Raw genomic sequence first — 19,000 nt, 5'->3', positions numbered from 1 at the left:
ACTGGCGCTTATTATGTAATTACCTGGATTACTCAGCAAGTATATGCCTCCAGTCGATTAGTCAAAAGCGTATATTCGAGTTGTTGCCTCGCTGATAGGCTACTGATGAAAGTGCGGGTACATTTAAATAATACTAAAGACTGAAGTCTATACTGTTTTTGAACAGGTGAATGTCACTTTAGTACCATCCCCATACTATGCACATTTTCCTTAGCCACCGGTTTCGATTATATTTGGCAGAGGGAACCAGCGCTTCGACGGCAGCATCGGCTTCTTCATCTGCTAATATCTCCGCTAATCCCGTTTTTAGATCAACGGAGTCGGGCGTCCTAATCCAGGGGTCTTTCCTAACCGAGATTCTGTGGCCTAGGTATATCAACAAGAATACTGGAATCCCAATGTACGCTGTAAGAAAGTCTGATACGTTGAATCGACTCGGGAAGAATACCTGAAACCCGTTTAGTAGCCCAAAGACGCCGAATGCCACGGCGGCAATCCACGCTGCCCATGGCTGCAAGACACTTGTATAGGGCAAATCAGAATTAGATATGCCCTGTGCGATACATGCCTTTTTAAAGCGGAAGTAAATGAGGCAGCAACAAACCCAGCTTATGAATGCCGCCGTGTTAATGATACTTACAAACCAATTGAACACAATGCCACTAACAATGCCGACATTTAGGTATGCTAGCAATGATAATAAGCTGGAAGCTATAACCGCATGGACTGGTACCCCGTGCTTGTTGCAATAGCTGAATATCTTAGGTGCGTTTCCAGCTATGGCTAGAGAGTATAATGAGCGGCTAGACATGTATAATATCGAATTCCCGCTCGACCACGCTGATGTGATAATCACGGCATTGATAATACTGTCTAATGCATGAATTCCAGCTTTTTTGATAGCAATAACCCATGGGGATGCGGCTGCCCCTTTTCCACCGTTGGTTAACGCCGACTCGTCACTTCGACATATGGCACCAATAGCAAGCGCACCAAGGGCATAAAACATGATTAAGCGCCAGATGAAAAGAAAGGCGGCCTTTGGAAGGTTTTTTCGAGGAGACTTCATCTCGCCTGCTGTGATGATTATCAACTCGGGACTGAAGTTGAAGCTGAAGCACGAGTAGATAAGGGTGAACAAAAAAGCGCAGAACCGGCCACCGGCACCTCCCACGAGGTACTCGTTAGTAGCGCCAGGGTCCTGCCAGTACCAAAAGCCCAAGCGAGTATGGTTTGGCCCGCCACCGAAGAATAAGACCACTGATAGAATCAAGAGCCCAATGATGGTGAAAACTTTGATCGACGCACACCAGAATTCCACCTCGGCGTAGACTCCGACAGGAAAGAAGTTCAGTGCAACGATTACTACCAGCATTATCGTAATCCATACGGCAACTGGGACAGTAGTTGGCCAATAGCTAATCACAACTGCAGCGGCTGTGATCTCGTACGCGACGCTTATGCCCCAGGTATACCAATACAGCCAACCTAGGGCGAAGCCAAGACTGGGTGACACAATTCGGTTTCCGTAGTACGCTACGGACATGCCCGACACGGGCAGATAGGCACCGACTTCGACAACCGCGGTGACGATGCCGTAGACGAGAAAGCAGATCACCAAGTACGCAGAGAAGAGAAAGGCAGGGCCCGCGATTGCCAATGCCTGCCCCGTCCCGACAAAGAGCCCAGTGCCAATGGTACCACCTATAACAAGCATCTGTGCATGCTGTGATAATGCGAGTTAATTATCGACTTCTCAATCAGCCTGTTTGGGGCACTCTAAGCCCCAAGGCAGACGAGGACGATAGAGACTTACGCGCGATTTGATCGCTCTTTTAGTGCCGTGCAAGGCAACCTCAAGATCATCGTCGGCATTTCTCATCCTCTGCGGAGTATCTGTCAGGGACGAATCGGGTTCCTTTGACTCGTGCTGCTGTACAGCCATGTTTTCCAACTTTTGTTAGCAGCGCTGTTACTGCTGTACGTGGTAGCACCAACAGGGAGTCAAGCCTTAAGAAAGAATCTGTGTTCATTTTCAATTCAAATGTTGGATATCCTTGCTTATTGATGTCTGCTTATTCACGTGGGGTTCGGGTTTCTCCTATCGCTGAGTTGCATTTAAGCACGTCGTGCTTATTGGCTCATGGATTTTTTTTTTAATAATGCAGGAATTAATGATCTGATTGCTGATCTCATAAGTATAATGCAAGCTTAATGAAGGTTTCTATCGTGATATATTGGTGGGAATATGGCACAGGTGGCCGAGAAAACCAGCAAGATTCCAACAAGAATCTTTCTACTACTTGAGAGAACATTTCCATAGTCAATAGGAATTATCGACAAACTTTTAGGTCAGTAACTATATTCTTACTCCCGAGCTCGACTTCTCGAGAAGTATTACAAGTAAGCTGGCGCAAACCCTGGGTATCTATAGTAATTCGCTCCGTCTATAATGCTGCCTGGAACCGGAAAGAAAATGCTTTAGAACATCATATCTCCGAAGGAGGCCTCATGCACACGTCATGGAATAGCGCTTCGCACCGAGCGCTCTTCATAATATTCCCTGTTGTTCCCTTGGTGTGCTCAAAGCTCGAATCGTCACTCCCTTCGCTGTGCCCGTCTCCAACATGAACATCACTGACATATCCCAAATCGGCCTGAGGTTCGTAATGGTTGAATAATTGCGGGTTGACAACAATGCACTTCAGTTTCTCCTTCTTACAATATCCAGACAGCGCGACATCAAACGCTTCGTTGCCGCCCTGCGATAAAAGAGGTACTATTTTCTGCGCGCCCTGCTTCGTCACGCCGAATCCAAAAGTGCAGACAGTCAGGTGGGCTGCCTGGACTTGACGATGGCCCTCAGTCAGCTTGTCCCTTAAAAAGCGCTTTGACCATCCCGAATATAGTGCAGTCTCGCAGCGGGTATCATCAGCGAAAACGCGAGGCAGGGGTAGGTCGTCTGTGATGCTTGAGCCGCAGTGGCCAAGCCAGAGGACATCCCAGTCGGTCCCAAAGGGTGTAGGATCGTCTTCGGCAACACCCATGTAGGCGCGAACATTGTCGGACACGAGTCTCATTTCCGCCTTGATCCGAACATCCCAGTCGACGTCATCTTCCACGATAAACGCAGTCTCGAAGCCTGATGCTATCACATATTTGAGTAGATCAAGATGCGCAAGCCAAGCTTTGGCCGAGCCGGGAGCTGGCAGCTTGGCACCCTTCTTATCTGCGCCGAGGTTCCGGAAAGCTTCGACTAGCTCGTCGGAATTCTGCCCCTGGGGTGGAATTGTAAACTCGAGATCGGTGAGTTTAGCGGCTGCCTCGAGGCCTCGGGTCCTCCAACTCGGTTTATTCGAAAGTGCTACTAGTTTTTGGAACTATGCACGGGTTAACATATTGTCGAAGTAGAACAGTATAACCTAGGTTAGGTAGCTAACTACCTAAAATTAAAAGATCGCTTACCCCTAATGTGGCGTTCGCTGCCGTCTCCCGGGGAGATTGTTCGATGATGCGGAAGTTCGGACCGTTGTGCAACTGCGAATAGACGTCGAACCGGCTTTGCAATAACCATAAACTTAAGATGAGAAGTATAACGGCCAACGCGATAGATCTTCTATTCCGCATGGTAGCTCCATGATTTGTCCAACTGGACTGCATCATATCGCGATGGCGAAGAAAAGACCCGGGGCACAGTTACGGCGCGGTTAGTTAGTAGTAAACAACTAAAAGAGAAAATAGACATTCTAGAAAATATTTGAGGCACAGAATGGAACATAATGGGAAAGGTATGGGGTAAAATGACAATTGAATACTCCAGTTCGGAGATAAAGTCTTACCGTTCCCTCGTCAGCTCTGTAGATCTCGACTGGATTATGTCTGCCAGATGTTGTAAAATAGGCGGGATACGATATACGAAGTAGTCTAACCTAGCCGTTTATTGGGGGCTATCCACCAAAACCTGCATCGCCCAATGTAACCCATTATACCCATTATACCCATTATACCCATTATACCCATTATACCCATGCTGCTTACCGTCATCTCGCGGCTGCAAAGCCCGTTCGTACGCTCGTACAGCCAACATAAAAGGACTCGAAACAGAAACATAGTAACCGGCTAACGTGATGCCGGTTAATACGGTTGACTTTGGAGTAGTCTTTTACCTCACTAGAGCCAATAAAGGTTCTATGCACGTTTACGGAATTAGCCTCATTATCAACTCAGATGAAGCCACTGAGCCTCGAACGATCACGAGCTGCGGCCTGCATAGGTAGGTACCTAATGCATCAATGCGCGCTTAATAGAAACCGGCAACTACCGAAAGTATCCTTTGTTCTAAACACCCAATGTAGAATCTTCACATGGAAGGCAATCATAATTAACTAACCTAAGGGATACCTTTAATAAGGCTATTCTTACTAAAGTTCTTTTAACGGGTAACTATGTTAATATACTACCCTGCTAAGTATTATAGTCAGATTAAATCCTAACCCTAACCCTCGGCGTTTATAACTTTACTAAGACACATAAATTTATATAACTTCCGTATAATTCCAGCCCTCTCAAGTGTTGAATATGATGTCAACTGTAAAAAGATATCGTACAGAACGTCATAAAATATTATAGAACTATACTGAGTGAAAGAATTAATGAGGACCGTGCTACATGATGTGGTCTATTCATTAATTAAATCTTTGCAACCCACTGACGCTTGAAAGATGATTAAGACCTTGCCGGTGCTGGTAAAAAATATCGTACATCTCTCAAACATATAATAATCAGTGAAACCCATTCATGAAATGCTGTAAAGTTTTACTTGTATATAGAGGCTCTAAGCAGCGTCGTACATCAATAATATCTTCCACTAAGACCTAGTCCCCAAGAAAAGCATAGGAATCTTTGACGGCAGCCTGCAACTCTGTGTCCATATGTAAAAGATCGTTGCTCAATAGAATATCATGTGGGGCGAAATTCGACTCGTGGAATCTAATCCGGTTTCCCCCTACGTTTGTCATTTCATCTGAAAAACTGTGTATCGCATCATGAAATGCTTCGTGCGTCCCAGCTTGTATGAACAGAGGCGTTTTAGTTTTGAAAGGGTGTTGTAATGGAGAGATCAACGCTTGTGCTTCCGGGGTCAGATCACCCTTCGGTATATATGCATTCGCCCCCCAATCCAGTAGGGGCGCATATAGGAGATCAACGTCTGAATTCCGCGAGTTCTTGTAGTCCTGGCCGGCATGAGATGTCACGTGAACCCATGGAGACCACACTATAGCGCCACCTGTTTCGTATCCGTGGGTTAGTACTTTGTTTTGTTAGACGTCCATAGGGGATATATAGTATATAACGTATCACTATAGGTAATTGCATCAAATTAGTCACAACATCTGTCACGTACCTGGCGAAGGAAGCTTCCCCGGAGACGTCTCTAAGTATCGTAGTAAAGCAATGGCAATATTGCCGCCCGCCGAATCCCCACAGAGGATGATATCCTTGGGGGCAACTCCTAGGTTGAGGGTGTAGTTATATGCTGTTAGTGCGTCTTGAAGAGGACCAGGGAAGTGTGTTCCAGGAGCGGCTAGGCGGTATTGCACATAAAGGAGTTTGGCTGTTTTGAAGTATGTTGTGAGGCAACCGGACAAAGCTCTGGCCGTCGCATTTGGATCCCAACCGAGTACAAAGGCGCCGCCGGCGAAATGGATGATGACCTTTTGGCCATCTCCCTGGCCTTGCCGAACTGGACTTGGGTGCCAAATTGCTCCGACGGGAGCTGGTTTGATATCTGGAGAAGTCAGAGCCCCAGAAAAGAATGTCGAATCGGGCGGTGGGATTAATGCGAATCTTTCTCCCGACTTTCCTGCTTCTAGCTGCCTTGGATATTGATAACGTGTTGTTGTCATATAGCGGACAGCAGCACGGAGAACTGCCCCCCCAAAACACACACTGAAATTCCATTCAGGTACGGGGCGGAGAGACTTGAACAGATAGCAGGCTAAGAGCAATGGTAAGGATAGAGTAGCCTTTAATGAAAATAACAGAATATATATTGCTTTAAAAGGTTGGGTAGCCCACAGGGGAGCCATGATAAATATGAGGTTTAACGGCGGCTGGAGGAATAAGTGATAAAGTTGTTTGTGCTATGTATGATTGCTTGGGAAGCTACCTTCTAAGGTAGGTAGATAGTTAATGTCAAGAGATCAAAGACAGTAGTTCGCAACAAAAGCCGGGGATAAACGTACCTTGCACCTTTTCAAAGATTACAAAATATAAAACATCGAAGAGCTGTAGATGTTGGAGGGGCTATTGTCGGGTTCCCCGGAAGATACATCCATATGAGGTACCTACCTTCTCCTAAGAGCATTGGTGCCCAGGCTATGTAGGTGTTCAGAATTAATAGTGGCTGGTATAATTTAACCAAAATCCGTCCTTGTACCCCTACCCCGCTCGTCCCTTGCATATCATGATACCTCTATATCGTGACTAACCAGAATCCTCCTTGAAGGTTATTGGTTCAAGGGCAACTTCTGAACCGTCATTATTACCTTCTGCCCAGGTTCTTGAAGTTACATTATGCTGAGCCCCCTTTATCCTAGCCCAAGGGCGTTCCATACCAGGAACTTTTGATGTTCTACTAAAGCTGCTGGTGTTTGAGAGCCGCAGTTTCAATAACTCACGCAAACCCTGGATGGATCGAAGTTGCTTGAGAATGGGAAGAAGAGGGCCAAACGTAGGTAGGCAACTGCAGACAATTGCTAGGCCTAACTGTATTGTGGACCAGAGCCCTATGGAACCAAAATCCCCTGGGAAATCATGAGCATATAACAGGCAGCTGAGCTGAAGGGAGACTTACAGCCTCTTAGAATGTCGGACGGGTTCCAGATTGCTGTCAATCGGATAATACTTGCAATGCACACACTGCGTAGGCATCTTGGTGAGAATAGTCGATTGAAATTATTGAGTTACTACTTACAGTGCACCTAACAGAAGAATGCTGAGGACTGATATCTTCTTTGAGGTCGGGAGATTCAACCGTGATATAGTGACAATTGGTATGCATAGGACTGTAGCATCAAGGAACAGATTTGTTAGTTCGTATCCGAGAAGAACACGCGGAGTATCAAGACACCAAGGCGCTTGGTTAAGCTTTTCCCAAAATGCTTCGACTGGTTGGCATTGGAAAGCCAGAACAAACGTAGCGACGAGGAACCAGAGAGTACAGGCCGCGGCTGTTACTTGGATCAAGATTCGGAGGCGATTATTAACAGCAAATAAGTCATAATAAAACCAGAGGATGCTGAGTTTCACTGAGGAGATAACGAAAGTGAATAGGAGCTCAGTCGCATATGAGTACTACCCAATGGTTAGGTACCCGTTAGAACAACGACGCGGGTAAAGGGGTCGGCGTACCTTCAAGAGATTCACCATCTCAGTCAGCTGCTCGGGCAACGATATTTTGAAATAGATGTCGTAAGCGTGGAAAAGAGAAACATTGAAGATAACTTGGGTAGTTTAGCATATAAGCAACAGCTCAATCAACGTCTGGTCCTGTAGGACTCGACAATAAACAAACGTCAATACCTACAATTGATAACCAAAGAACAGTATGCAATTAAAAATGCCAGTGACGCAAGACACAGCCAGTCGGCACCATGCAGTCTTTGTTGATGAACGAATTTAATCAAGAATCTCATAAGAACTGCTATTGTGGCCAACGACAACATAACAACGCAAGCGATAAAATTCTTGCGCGCATTTGCTGTGAGGACAGCCATTATCACGAACGAAAACTGACGACGTGATCAGATCTCCTCTCCAGAATTCCAGAATTTCAGAATTTGAATGTTAGTTGTTAGCTACCAAGGAAAGGTATTTCAATCCGCCGGGTGTCGAGATGGTGTGCCCCAGGTATCATCAAGATCCGGGCACAGCATGTTAATCTTACCACGAGTAGCCATATTAGACCAAATTTTGATGCATGTTCGTCAAGGATGAGTTGAAGGATGACCAACAGACGTCGATCTGCAGCCCCCAATGTTACCGTTATACGTTGAAATACCTATGATTGGATAAAATATATGTCAGAAGGATTTATATTGATCTTACAATACCTTCATTATAGGCACATATGAGCAAACTAAGTATATTTTATGCGATTATGTGACATAATACGAAAAGGTTAAGACAATCAAAGTTTCAATACCTAGGAGCCATATGTATAACTATTTTGAATAGGCCCAAAGCGTGTGAACAGATCACAAAATGTGATGTATTGTCTATACCACCTTCCTTATATAGCGAACCTAGAGGCTAATGAACTGTTTAACACTTCTTAAACACTGGTAATTACCTACCTATATTATATTACTTAGTGATAATCTCCAGTAAGTTGGAGTGGTCTATCCAGTCGCGCCATCTCCATGGTATATAGAAGAAAAATGAAGTGCAATCGATATATGTCGCATATGTTAGTAAATTCTCGTTGGATGAGGCAGTGTGGTGGATTCTGTAACGAGGAATTGACGCTCTGCATCCATATCAAGTTCATTTAATCGAATTCAGAACCCCAGTCAATCAACTTGATACCTTTCCCCCTGCCCTCCATGATGCATTCAAGCTTATCCTCATTTGTAACCCAACCTTGACGCTTAGTCCCAATGGCAAATCTGATAGGGTCGCGCCACTACAACAGTGATAGTCAGCAATTCATTCTTCAACCAATGAGTCTGCAAATCTTCGAATCTTTTGGAAGTAAAAAAGACCAAAAGGAAATGCTAGGCGTTACGTACCTCTTCCCACCACGTCTTCTCACTCTGCACAACACACTTTCGACCCTGCTCGCCATTCTTGCTCGTTGCGAAAGGCCACACGGCCTTGACGACCTCGTATTTACTCTTGCTCGAGAATAACGAGGTAACGCTCGTTAAGAATCTATTGTGCTTGTCTGGGTTCTGGACGATGACTTTGGCGTGTGTGATGAGGAACTGTACTGTGACTTGGCCTTTATAGTCCGTGGAGGCAACAAGGCTCCGCACCTGGCCTTCTAACCAATTTGCATCGAAGTTTGCTACAACCCGCTCGACCGTGAAGCTCTTTATGGTAGTCGAATCCTTGACGAACCGGTCACACCACGCCTCCAGCCCGTTATTTGCACCAAAGTCGGGCTTCAGCCCGGGATCGCTACCGCCACGAAGGGCCACCTCATCTTTACTAACGCATCGGAGATAGTCAAGACGGTCCTTGGGATCATTAGGAACGAGCAAGTTCATCAGATTCAGCTTGATACTGAAGTCGACTTTGCGACCACGGTTCCCTTGTATGATGATTTGAGGCTTTGGAGGCACGGTGGCAAGGCTTCGCACAAGCGTAGCTAAGGCCCCGGCATTTTCAGAGAGATAATTGGCTTTGCTGGTGATACTTACGCTATCTGGTGACAGCTCAAACAAGGGCGGCAAATATTGGCGATAATCTAATATGGGAAGGCCAGGGTAATATTGCGGGCCTTTCGGTAATTGTGAGCGGGCTTGAGTATCTAGAGAGATATCCGAAGGACCTGAGTAAGGCGGCGGCTGGTGCGACGCGTTTGCCGTATCATCTCCGGCCGATAGCTCCGCTGGGATATCGGTAGAAAGCTCTCCTGCCGGTAGGGAACCCCGACTAGCACCGGAGGGGTCTGACGGGCGGTGGACTGGACCGGCTGATCGTCCGGTCTTGTCGGCGAACATAGACTTGCGACGATCCATTCCTGTAATGCTACCAATTTATGTAGAAGATATTCGTGTTTGCATTTAACGGTATTGCCAAGCCCTGGAAGATCAGGGGTTCAGGGTATGAATTAGGTACTTGGAGGATTCCGTAGTATCAAAGTAAAATAGCCAGGAACATGATCTAAATGAGATAGGTGGGTTGCTTAACTACTAGGTTGGGTTACTCTGGTCTCCCTTGATTTAGGGGAATAGAAAAAGAGAAACTCGACAGAATTTGAGCAATTGCGAAGATGTTTGGCAGAGTCAAAGCTGAAAGACGATCGCTATTAGGATTGTGGCGAAGTAGAAATGACGATGCGGAGCAAAAAGCAAAGATTCGATGCTGGTCTTACATATTAGGTACAAGATACCTATCTTAGGAGGTAGGTTAGGTTACATGTAGGTACCTAGGTTAGGTACTTATACGTGCTTAGACGTTAGCGGCAGTATTGAATTAACTGCTGCCTACGAATAGCGCCCGTGGCGGTGTTTACGCCCAGCCCTGCGCCTGATATGTACCCAAGGTAGGTACCTAACCTTAGGTAAGGCACCTAGGTTAGGTATGTAATAGAGAATAGAGCCACACTACCTAACATTTATACCTCCTATCCTATCCAAATAGAGGCACAGCCCTAGAAACTACATATCTATATGCAGCTCTATACTCTTGGCATTCTTAGCATAATCCTGATCCCCACAACAGAAGCCACCCTTCATAAGTTCATAGGTTGAAAATAAATGACTTGACTTCTTTCTCCATGTATTCAACCCAATATTTCGCGCCATAGAGCTCCTCTTTGAGATGCTGAGTTTCCGTACCGATAAGCAACGCCTCATATTTCAGCTCCATATGTGCATACTTCGAAGCCTTCTCAATCTCCTCGCTCTCAAACGCGTATCTCGAACATTCGCGAAGCCTATATCATCATCGTCACTCTAAGTATTATAAAACAGAACATCTAAGACTTAAATTCCAAAGACTACCTAGGTTAGGTAGGTTAGGTACTTACGTTCTACAGAGCTCCATACCACATAACCGTTGTTTCTTGAGAAGTTCTACAAGCTCCTCTGCGGCGTTGAGGGCTTGCTTGGGTGTCTCGAGCTTGGGAATGCCCTCGAGATGTGCTTCTTCAGACTTGCCGCACTCGTATGCTGCTAGGGCTTGATCGAGGACTACCATGCGATACCGTAACTGGTCAAGTGTATCGTCTGTACAGGCCGCGCAGTTACAAGTGATACCCCATGCGGTATACAATGAGAAGCCGCGTTGGTTGCGAGTTCGACATGTCTTGCCAATGTAATCTACGAATATCTGTTCGCCGGCTTTGATGTCGTGGATCGCATGTATAGTCAACCGCTCCAAAGTTGGGTTCCAAGAGTTGTAGGCGTTAGGGACGCAGGAATGGTTGATCCGGGTATATAGGGGGAAAACACCCGAGCCGTACTTTCCACCAGGTCCTAGCTGAACATTGTTGACGAGGTAGATGATGCAGAGATTGATTGTTTTGTTAACCATTTTCCGCAGTTTCCTCCCCTTGAGCAATCTTCCGTCGTTATTTTTCAGCTTCTTACTCTTGTAGAAGCACCATGCTCGGTTATCGACATAACCTCCTTCTCTAATAGCATCTACCACTTTAGGGCTGCAAGGTAACTTTTCTAGCTCCTTGGATTCGGTATTAGTTATTCCGTCGGCGGCCTTGCACAACTCCCATAGCTCTTCACCGGTAGATTTGATAGGTGGTACTATGATCAGTGGAGTCTCGGCAGCAATACGCGTTCCACGGGAGATGTTAACTTTCGCGAATATTGCTTCGCCGATGGAAGCTAGCTGGCGAATTTCGACCATTCCCCACGGGGCGACGTCTTTACGGCTTTAGCGATTTCCCTAGGAAGGCCTTAGCTTATGTATAATTCTCACCTTCTGAAATTGTCTTGTTCGTATCCATGGCTGCGTGGTTTGGATATGCTGTTAGTTCACTAAGTTTATGTGATATAGTTTCAGGAACTAGATGTAAAGTTTTCCGGTATGATAGTAGATGACAGTAGATAGTGGTGGATTATTATGATTAGTATATATACGGGGCGGTATGATATATTGTTCTTTGGTGCTGGGTTGCCTAGGACCATTGCTATATGGTCTTTAATACATTTGGTGCCTTAGTGTCTTATCTAACTGGAAGCAACCTGCCTGAGCGGCTTTAGGCCTTTGATCAATGCTTTCTGACACCATATATTCAGGTTGTTTATCATTTTTAACACATATATTGCAATGATTATGTTCTACTCGCGTTGAGTTTCTCTTTCTTGTAAGTTCTAAGAAATACTTCTTCTCCGAGTAGCAATCAAGATTGATATAGCCCAAGGTTTTATATGCTACGGTATGATGCCTGATATTCTTTCTAAGTGAAGTTCCAAAATAGTATAACATATGCATGTTTCTGATGAGACTATCTATATGTCGTCTGGATACTCAACTCTTAACTTCTCTCAGCCCAGATCAATATCTTCAATTAGTATATACTTATAATTAATCATGCTAGCTATCCTTTATCACGACTAATACGTATACTCCATTAATGTTGTCCGGTTTCTCTTACGGAGCCAGCTTTATGCTCTTGCATGACCAAGCGGATAATATAGCCGAAACCCGATGGGAGGAAACGATCGACCACGAACGGGCCAATGATAGACTAGAAGAGTATTCGAAAAGGGAAACACTCCACTCCTCCGTTCGGCGGTTTTCAGTACGTTTTTCATCTACCCAAACCTTTCCATCCTCGTCGAGAAGTCCTTTCGAGATAAGATCGACCGCCGTCTGCTTTACTCCAAGGCGGGATGTGTAATTTAGGCAAATTGCGTCCCCCTAAGACTAGAGGATGTCTATGTCATCGGCGCTTGAATATAAAGTGCCAACCCGCAATTAGCTTGTACTTGAGCCATAGAACGTGTATTGGATTCATATAGAACTCGGCCTGTCTTGCATAGAATAATGCCTAACAACCGGTATCTGGGTACTACTACCGGACGCAGTTATATTTAATCTCTAGTTGCCCCCCCTAAGCTCTCCTAACCCTTCTTCTTCCCCCGAGGAACCTGAGAGTCGACTCACCTTCAATCTATCAAAGAGTTTTCGAAATGAAGTCCGCCGTTGCCGCTCTCGCCCTCTCTACGCTCGCAGCTACTGCTGCTGGGCACGCCACCTTCCAAGAGCTATGGGTTGCTGGAAAGGATGAACAGTCTACTTGCGCTAGACTTCCCGTACGTTACCCATAACATTCTAATAAGAATGCACGACATACAATGTTGATCGATCATTAACACTTGAAAAGGCAAACAATAATCCTGTCACTAGTGTGACCTCCAACGATATCCGCTGTAACGTTGGAGGCACTAAAGCTGCTGCCGCCAAGTGCACCGTAGCTGGTAAGAATATATTCTGACCATGTGGTTTTCATATCCTAACAGTATTTTAGCCGGTGACACCGTGACGGTAGAGATGCACCAGCAGCCCGGTGACCGTGACTGCTCCAGGGAAGCTCTTGGCGGAAACCACTTCGGCCCCGTCATAGCATACCTGAGCAAGGTGTCGGATGCTGCTTCGGCCGACGGATCCTCGTCTTGGTTCAAGATCTTCGAGGTCGGCTACGACCCTGCCACCAAGACCTGGGGTAACGACATCCTCAACAAGGGCTGCGGCAAGCAAGACGTCAAGATCCCGTCTGACATCGCCCCTGGCGACTACCTCCTCCGTGCCGAAACCATAGCGCTTCACACCGCAAGTCAGGCCGGCGGCGCGCAGTTCTACATGACCTGCTACGTAAGTGATAACTCTTGAGATGCTTAACAGAAATCATATGCGGAAGTAAAATGACGTGCGCTAACATGAGTGAATAGCAAATTACGGTCACTGGTGGAGGCTCTGCTAACCCACCTGGAGTGAAGTTCCCTGGTGCGTACAGCGCCAACGACCCTGGCATCAAGGTCGATATCTGGGGCAACGGCTTCACCGAGTACAAGATTCCCGGCCCGGCTGTGTACAAGGGTTAGGTTTCAACACCAAAGGCAAAGAGGTGCTGTTTCAATAAGACACAGGCATGATCATGGTGTCGTAGCGAGCATTTAGTTGCATTGTTAATTACCTATGTAAAGATGTTTTTGAAGCATTAGATCGTGGAACAATATATACTTCGTTGCCTTAAGAGATACTCAGTACGATATACTCTGGCATGAATCTAGCGCAAGTGAAATTATTCCTTAGTAGGTTAAACGTAAATATTCGCCATTAACTACCAGTGAAACAAGTATCTTTACTCCATCAGAGAATATTTACGAAATACACCATTATTATTCTAGGATTAAATGATATCCCACCGGGCACTTTGTTAAGAACCATCTATCTTCGGTTGCAATCCGGCGGTTCCTTTTTATCAATGGTAAAACCGAGGCCTCCCATCGGCAACACTCTAATCCAAGGACATAGGTAGATTTTATATCATTTAAAGAATCGCAATCGTGTATTCTTGGCGGGGTAAATAAAGAACGATACATGTATGATATACCATTTCTCCACTTAGCTAATTCCCAGCTGGTCGGGACGCTATTAGCGTGCTATACCAAATCCATTATAGGTACTTGTACTGTCGAACTTAGAGTTGACTCACGCCGAAGAATTATTGGCCATCCACAAATCATGCAATGCCTAAGAAATAATTGGATTTCAGCTATTACTCATAATGGGGAAATGGGGAAATGGCGAAGGAAAGTGGCACAGCTGTACCATACATGGATCCATACCTGTAATACAGCTATCCCACCATAAAACCTCATCACTTCACCCAATACTGTACACCTATCTTCTTGAACATTGAGGCCGATATAGTTTTCATTCCTTGAATATATAATCCTAACCTATTCCATTTCATTCATTTTGGAAATCATTATCCTTCTTTTTCCCCGCTTAGAGTATCGATTATTTGGAACAGTTAGACCAAACAACCGTGTTTATCCCCGATTCCATTCTACGATCCGTTGGCATCCCGATAAATATTACTTTATTATTTCTATTAACTTCAGTACCTCATAGCCAGAAAAGGTTAGAGCTATGGCTGCTCCAACGACTTCAACAGGCGTGTCAGCCGATGTGGGCAGCAGTTATGACACAGCGCTGTGTATAATTCCGCCGAAGCATTTATGGCCAGAGCTAGACCATCTGAGGATGATCCACGACCCAGCATACAGGAAATGGCCACCGCATATCAATCTTGTATACCCATTTTTTCCGGTAAATAACCTGCGTGACGCTTCGGGATTAATCATCTCCCTGCTCGTACAGCGGTACCTAGATCACCCTTCTCCTCCAGACATACAGTTGGATGGTACAGGTACCTTCACCAAGGACGCCAAGGACACCAAAGAGAGGAAGACAACGTACTTCTTATGCGGAAAATCACCATTGCTCTTTACAACTCTACGGAGTCTTCTACCATCATCACTAGAGCGAAATCATAACAACGATGATCAATTGCGTATGATCCTTGGACAAACGGACGATTTGACACACCCGCTACATAAATTCGCAGTACAAATACTTAACTCTTTTCCTACCCTTCAGTGGAGAGTTGAAAAGATTTATATCCTTGTACGAGACAAGGACGAGACCCGGATCGACCCCAGCGTCCCTAGTCAAATGAAGATATGGGGAGAAATCGATCTGCAAACTTATACCTTATTAACAATGCAAAATCCTATTGGCTTCTACGAAGACGAGAAGACAACTAGTCCCGAAAGTAATGAACAAAGTACTCGACTAGAATGCCGTCCGCTAACGCGTCTCCCATATATATTTTCTCATGCGGAATTTAAATGGATTCAGCAACAGAAATACCCTGCTGCTGAGAAGGCATCCCCAAATCCGGAATCTTTAGTGGTCGCAAATTATAACGTCCACGCGGAATTCCAATATCCCCCAACTCGAGCTCGATACCCTATCATAATCCAGAATCTACTAGATGCGCGAGCTCTAGCGGATGTTCTAGTACTAGAAGAAATCACAGATGACTTTCTTTCATATCTTTGTAAAGATAAGAGGGTTCGGGAGACTTACCCCTTTATTTCTAACGGCCCCCCTGATCAATCCGATATTGGACCACTTCCGAGCCGTATTAATATTGTGGTGTTGAGCAAGTGGCCTTTCTCTTGGGATTTACTGTCGCTTTCCGCAAGCTGTAAAGGCTCGGTAATCATGCAATTTACTAATATTGGGAAACACGAGGGGGGAGTTTTCATACCGGCCATTCTATCTGCCGTTCATCTTAGTTCAGGCCTTACAGATGCTTCCGTACAGAGAAAGGGGCAGGAATTATGGTCTCTCTTCCATTATCTTGCCAGGGAATACCCTCGAAATCCTTGGATATTAGCTGGTGACTTCAACATTCCGACCAGTGTATATACCATCGAAACGGCAGTCAAGAGGAACGAAATTTCTTCGGGTAGCAGAAACATCTTTACTACAATTGAAAAACTATTCATTAAGATGGGATTGGTAGATGCCTGGGCTTCTGCGTGCGTTCAATATGGTGATTTACCGGAGCAGGATCTAAGGCAACCGGATTTCAAGAAAGCTTTAGGGGGTGAAAAGGCGGCAACTTTTGATCCAATAGCCAACCACCTTGCCGAAAGTACGGCTCGCAGCGATTTCGATAAGAGGCCCCAACGCTACGACAGGATTCTAGTAAAGAGGGAAGACTTTACTGTGACAGGATTCAACATGTTTGGCCAGAGAATGGGAGCATCACAGACTGACTTTTGTGTTGACTCTAAGGATGATGGCTCAAACGTCCAGCTTTCATATGGTAGTGACCACTGGGGGATCAAATGTTCGCTAAAGATTTCCAAAGACGGACCAGTACGGTCAACCGACAGTAGCAACACCGCCTTCACTCCTCTAAAAACCAAGCAAGAGCAGATGGCTGCCTCTCAGCTTGCCGCCTATCTTTCTGAGCAATCCGTGTTCCCTTCTGATGTTGACATTGCGATGAGAGAAAGCGCGTTGTGCTTACTGAAAGAAGTCATGATGCAAGATGAGGATAACCTTGCCCGTGGGCTTCCAGCATTTATGCTAGTACCCGTCGGGTCTTATGGACTGGGTGTCTGGACTGCGGCGTCAGATATAAATTGCCTTTGCATCGGACGTATCAGCTCAAAAACTTTCCTCGCATTAGCCATTCAGCGACTTCGTAAAGCTGCGTGGAGGGGTATTAAGATCTTACGACGAGTAGATGCCCACTCCGGCACAAGTCTCGGGCTAGCAATAGGTCATATCAAAATAGACTTACAATATTGTTCAGCAGTTTCTATCGCCGAGACGTGGCCGGCCGCGCTGGCGCTACCACCAACCGATCCCGTTTTCAAGTTACCACAAAGTGCTCTAGCGACATTAAAGCCAGTGCGTGATCTGCATCATCTCCTTGGGACGATTCCAGACCTTGCGGCTTTCAGGCTATCATACCACGTAATAAAATGTTGGGCAAAGCGGCGTGGTATTTATGCTGCGCAATTTGGCTATCTTAGTGGTATCCAGATATCGATACTACTGTCGCGGGTGTGTAAGCTACTGGCAGACACACGTGGCCCTGTATCAGGTATCCAAATGATATTAAGGAACTTCTATCACCACTACGCGGGATTTGATTGGGATGACTCGGTCGTTTTCGACCCCTTCTTCCATAAAGAATTGAGTTATGTGAGAACTGAACGAGAGCCTATGGTCATCCTAGGCTTTCATGGGCCTCGTCTGAACACGGCGCAAACTATGTTAGTTTCTACAGCTCATACCATTATTAAGGAGTTGAAAAGAGCAGACTCAATATTGTCAGGAACCGAGATGGTATGGACCGAGCTCCTCAATGAGAATACAGGTATAACGGAATTTCTAAGGATATATATGACATATATTAAGGTTACTGCTCGATTCTGGGGCGTGTCTCTGGCAAGGATAAATACGACCTTGGAATGGCTAGAATCCAAATGTGCCTTACTTTTAGTCGGTCTGTCTACTCCCTTCTCCCCCGGAACACAACATAGTACTAATGCGAGTATAGAGATCGGCAAGGCAGTACCTGACATATATCCCAGAATCTGGCCATCACGCTTCGTAAACCAAGAGGCTTCAGAAGAAGATGAGGAATATGAAGGGCATTATCTTATCGGCTTGGAATTAAAAGATCCTACTGGTCTGCCGACCGATATAACAAGAATACGCTCCATGCAGGCCAGTTTAGATGCCTGCATACGTATCTTCGAAGCTCAGGCAAGCAGGGACGCGAAATACTTTGACCCTAAGTCATCCTGGATAAGCGCTACAATAACTCTGCAGCGTGAACTTGGAGAGCTACGATTGGACAATCGGGACTGGGGAAAATATGTGGTGGAAGCTGAGGACGAGGATATAGGTGATTCGGAATTCTGGGCATCTATGGAAGCGGACGAGGCTAGAGAATCACCTACGAAGAAAGAGACCCGTTTATCGCAGAAGCCAACGTACGAAGGGAAACTTCGATCTGCAGGTGACGTTCTAAACAGGCTTCGGTGGGACCAAGCCATAGACAGTAGCGACTACATAATCGGCTACGAAGATCGCTTCTCGGGGGCAATGGAGCGGTCAGTTGACTCGTGGAAGTCGGATACGACGCACGAGGAATTCATACCGGAACACAGGATCCTATATTTCAAGCGTAAGAGCGACGGTACGATGGTGTGGGATAGGGAGGAGAGACGAGATGAGATATTCGGTAGCGGGGTCTCCAGTGTTGGGCGCTAGGGTAAGACATATGTAATTGTACGTGTTGTTTACATGGTATTGGTTGTTTTTGGGCTGTTTTTACTTGTTTTACTCAGCGTCAGATGCAAATACATTACATAGATACCCCCTCGGCGGCTTCCAACTTGGACGGTCGTTATGTTAGCGTGCCTTGACAGCTCAGAGAGATGTAATCCTCGGCGCGTAGAAGACAGCTTACTGGTGTGATGGGCATAGTCGTATGTAAGCTCCCAGCCGTGCCAACAGAATGGTAACCAATCCTTCCGAGTCAGGTGATGGAAATCTCATGCGCGTTGGGGGGCGTTGATGAGGTTTGAATGCGACGGCTTCGCGTGCTACTTGGCATATTTGAACCTATCATCGGCAGTCTGTGTATGTTACCCCTTGTCGTCGTAGTTTGTTATTCGCGACTTTCCCCGATCGAGTAGTAATT

The 19,000-nt window shown here is 45.8% G+C and overlaps 8 protein-coding genes across 8 annotated transcripts; 2 read left to right on the top strand and 6 right to left on the bottom strand.

Annotated features, from left to right (window-relative positions):
* Nucleotides 1-178: 178 nt before the first annotated feature.
* Nucleotides 179-1,945, bottom strand: F4813DRAFT_390454 (amino acid permease/ SLC12A domain-containing protein; the record flags this gene model as incomplete). Its single annotated transcript, XM_049247020.1, has 2 exons — nucleotides 179-1,726; nucleotides 1,817-1,945. 2 exons carry the CDS (start codon nucleotides 1,943-1,945, stop codon nucleotides 179-181), a joined length of 1,677 nt encoding a protein of 558 aa, XP_049098713.1.
* Nucleotides 1,946-2,184: 239 nt separating this feature from the next.
* On the bottom strand, nucleotides 2,185-3,749 carry F4813DRAFT_124356 (glycosyltransferase family 25 protein). Its single transcript, XM_049238632.1, has 2 exons — nucleotides 3,466-3,749; nucleotides 2,185-3,380 (listed from the first exon to the last, which is right to left on the bottom strand). Exons 1-2 carry the CDS (start codon nucleotides 3,661-3,663, stop codon nucleotides 2,490-2,492), a joined length of 1,089 nt encoding a protein of 362 aa, XP_049098712.1. The 5' UTR covers nucleotides 3,664-3,749; the 3' UTR covers nucleotides 2,185-2,489.
* A 1,125-nt stretch (nucleotides 3,750-4,874) lies between these two features.
* On the bottom strand, nucleotides 4,875-6,089 carry F4813DRAFT_381329 (alpha/beta-hydrolase; the record flags this gene model as incomplete). Its single annotated transcript, XM_049245660.1, has 3 exons — nucleotides 4,875-5,287; nucleotides 5,405-5,949; nucleotides 5,983-6,089. 3 exons carry the CDS (start codon nucleotides 6,087-6,089, stop codon nucleotides 4,875-4,877), a joined length of 1,065 nt encoding a protein of 354 aa, XP_049098711.1.
* A 236-nt stretch (nucleotides 6,090-6,325) lies between these two features.
* On the bottom strand, nucleotides 6,326-8,074 carry F4813DRAFT_124430 (uncharacterized protein). The gene is made up of 5 exons (XM_049238633.1): nucleotides 7,589-8,074; nucleotides 7,414-7,505; nucleotides 6,977-7,356; nucleotides 6,857-6,921; nucleotides 6,326-6,806 (listed from the first exon to the last, which is right to left on the bottom strand). The coding sequence occupies exons 1-5, from the start codon at nucleotides 7,776-7,778 to the stop codon at nucleotides 6,487-6,489; spliced, it is 1,047 nt and encodes a 348-aa protein (XP_049098710.1). The 5' UTR covers nucleotides 7,779-8,074; the 3' UTR covers nucleotides 6,326-6,486.
* A 50-nt stretch (nucleotides 8,075-8,124) lies between these two features.
* F4813DRAFT_363126 (uncharacterized protein) lies at nucleotides 8,125-10,116 on the bottom strand. Its single transcript, XM_049243676.1, has 2 exons — nucleotides 8,793-10,116; nucleotides 8,125-8,686 (listed from the first exon to the last, which is right to left on the bottom strand). The coding sequence occupies exons 1-2, from the start codon at nucleotides 9,744-9,746 to the stop codon at nucleotides 8,552-8,554; spliced, it is 1,089 nt and encodes a 362-aa protein (XP_049098709.1). The 5' UTR covers nucleotides 9,747-10,116; the 3' UTR covers nucleotides 8,125-8,551.
* Nucleotides 10,117-10,385: 269 nt separating this feature from the next.
* Nucleotides 10,386-12,036, bottom strand: F4813DRAFT_363125 (uncharacterized protein). Its single transcript, XM_049243675.1, has one exon. The coding sequence runs from the start codon at nucleotides 11,593-11,595 to the stop codon at nucleotides 10,756-10,758; it is 840 nt and encodes a 279-aa protein (XP_049098708.1). The 5' UTR covers nucleotides 11,596-12,036; the 3' UTR covers nucleotides 10,386-10,755.
* A 556-nt stretch (nucleotides 12,037-12,592) lies between these two features.
* F4813DRAFT_363124 (glycoside hydrolase family 61 protein) lies at nucleotides 12,593-13,951 on the top strand. The gene is made up of 4 exons (XM_049243674.1): nucleotides 12,593-13,007; nucleotides 13,079-13,172; nucleotides 13,223-13,566; nucleotides 13,644-13,951. The coding sequence occupies exons 1-4, from the start codon at nucleotides 12,885-12,887 to the stop codon at nucleotides 13,794-13,796; spliced, it is 714 nt and encodes a 237-aa protein (XP_049098707.1). The 5' UTR covers nucleotides 12,593-12,884; the 3' UTR covers nucleotides 13,797-13,951.
* A 246-nt stretch (nucleotides 13,952-14,197) lies between these two features.
* F4813DRAFT_363121 (uncharacterized protein) lies at nucleotides 14,198-18,713 on the top strand. Its single transcript, XM_049243673.1, has 2 exons — nucleotides 14,198-17,794; nucleotides 17,849-18,713. The coding sequence occupies exons 1-2, from the start codon at nucleotides 14,851-14,853 to the stop codon at nucleotides 18,565-18,567; spliced, it is 3,663 nt and encodes a 1,220-aa protein (XP_049098706.1). The 5' UTR covers nucleotides 14,198-14,850; the 3' UTR covers nucleotides 18,568-18,713.
* Nucleotides 18,714-19,000: the final 287 nt, after the last annotated feature.

Source organism: Daldinia decipiens, assembly GCF_022478715.1.
Source record: "Daldinia decipiens strain CBS 113046 unplaced genomic scaffold F4813scaffold_21, whole genome shotgun sequence".
Taxonomy (NCBI): domain Eukaryota; kingdom Fungi; phylum Ascomycota; class Sordariomycetes; order Xylariales; family Hypoxylaceae; genus Daldinia; species Daldinia decipiens.
This window is presented reverse-complemented; position numbering and strand designations above follow the sequence as displayed.

Excerpts from the sequence above, each read along its gene's own strand:
- F4813DRAFT_363124 (XM_049243674.1), top strand. The coding sequence starts at position 12,885 with ATGAAGTCCGCCGTTGCCGCTCTCGCCCTCTCTACGCTCGCAGCTACT. Across the intron at positions 13,008-13,078 it reads CTACTTGCGCTAGACTTCCC|GCAAACAATAATCCTGTCAC; the intron begins GTACGTTACCCA and ends ACACTTGAAAAG. Across the intron at positions 13,173-13,222 it reads CGCCAAGTGCACCGTAGCTG|CCGGTGACACCGTGACGGTA; the intron begins GTAAGAATATAT and ends ACAGTATTTTAG.
- F4813DRAFT_124356 (XM_049238632.1), bottom strand. The coding sequence starts at position 3,663 with ATGATGCAGTCCAGTTGGACAAATCATGGAGCTACCATGCGGAATAGA. Across the intron at positions 3,381-3,465 it reads CAGCGAACGCCACATTAGGG|TTCCAAAAACTAGTAGCACT; the intron begins GTAAGCGATCTT and ends ACCCGTGCATAG.
- F4813DRAFT_363125 (XM_049243675.1), bottom strand. The coding sequence starts at position 11,595 with ATGGTCGAAATTCGCCAGCTAGCTTCCATCGGCGAAGCAATATTCGCG.
- F4813DRAFT_363121 (XM_049243673.1), top strand. The coding sequence starts at position 14,851 with ATGGCTGCTCCAACGACTTCAACAGGCGTGTCAGCCGATGTGGGCAGC. Across the intron at positions 17,795-17,848 it reads ATGTGCCTTACTTTTAGTCG|AGATCGGCAAGGCAGTACCT; the intron begins GTCTGTCTACTC and ends ATGCGAGTATAG.
- F4813DRAFT_363126 (XM_049243676.1), bottom strand. The coding sequence starts at position 9,746 with ATGGATCGTCGCAAGTCTATGTTCGCCGACAAGACCGGACGATCAGCC. Across the intron at positions 8,687-8,792 it reads AGAAGACGTGGTGGGAAGAG|TGGCGCGACCCTATCAGATT; the intron begins GTACGTAACGCC and ends TCACTGTTGTAG.
- F4813DRAFT_124430 (XM_049238633.1), bottom strand. The coding sequence starts at position 7,778 with ATGGCTGTCCTCACAGCAAATGCGCGCAAGAATTTTATCGCTTGCGTT. Across the intron at positions 7,506-7,588 it reads CTGTTCTTTGGTTATCAATT|TTATCTTCAATGTTTCTCTT; the intron begins GTAGGTATTGAC and ends AAACTACCCAAG. Across the intron at positions 7,357-7,413 it reads AGATGGTGAATCTCTTGAAG|TACTCATATGCGACTGAGCT; the intron begins GTACGCCGACCC and ends ACCATTGGGTAG.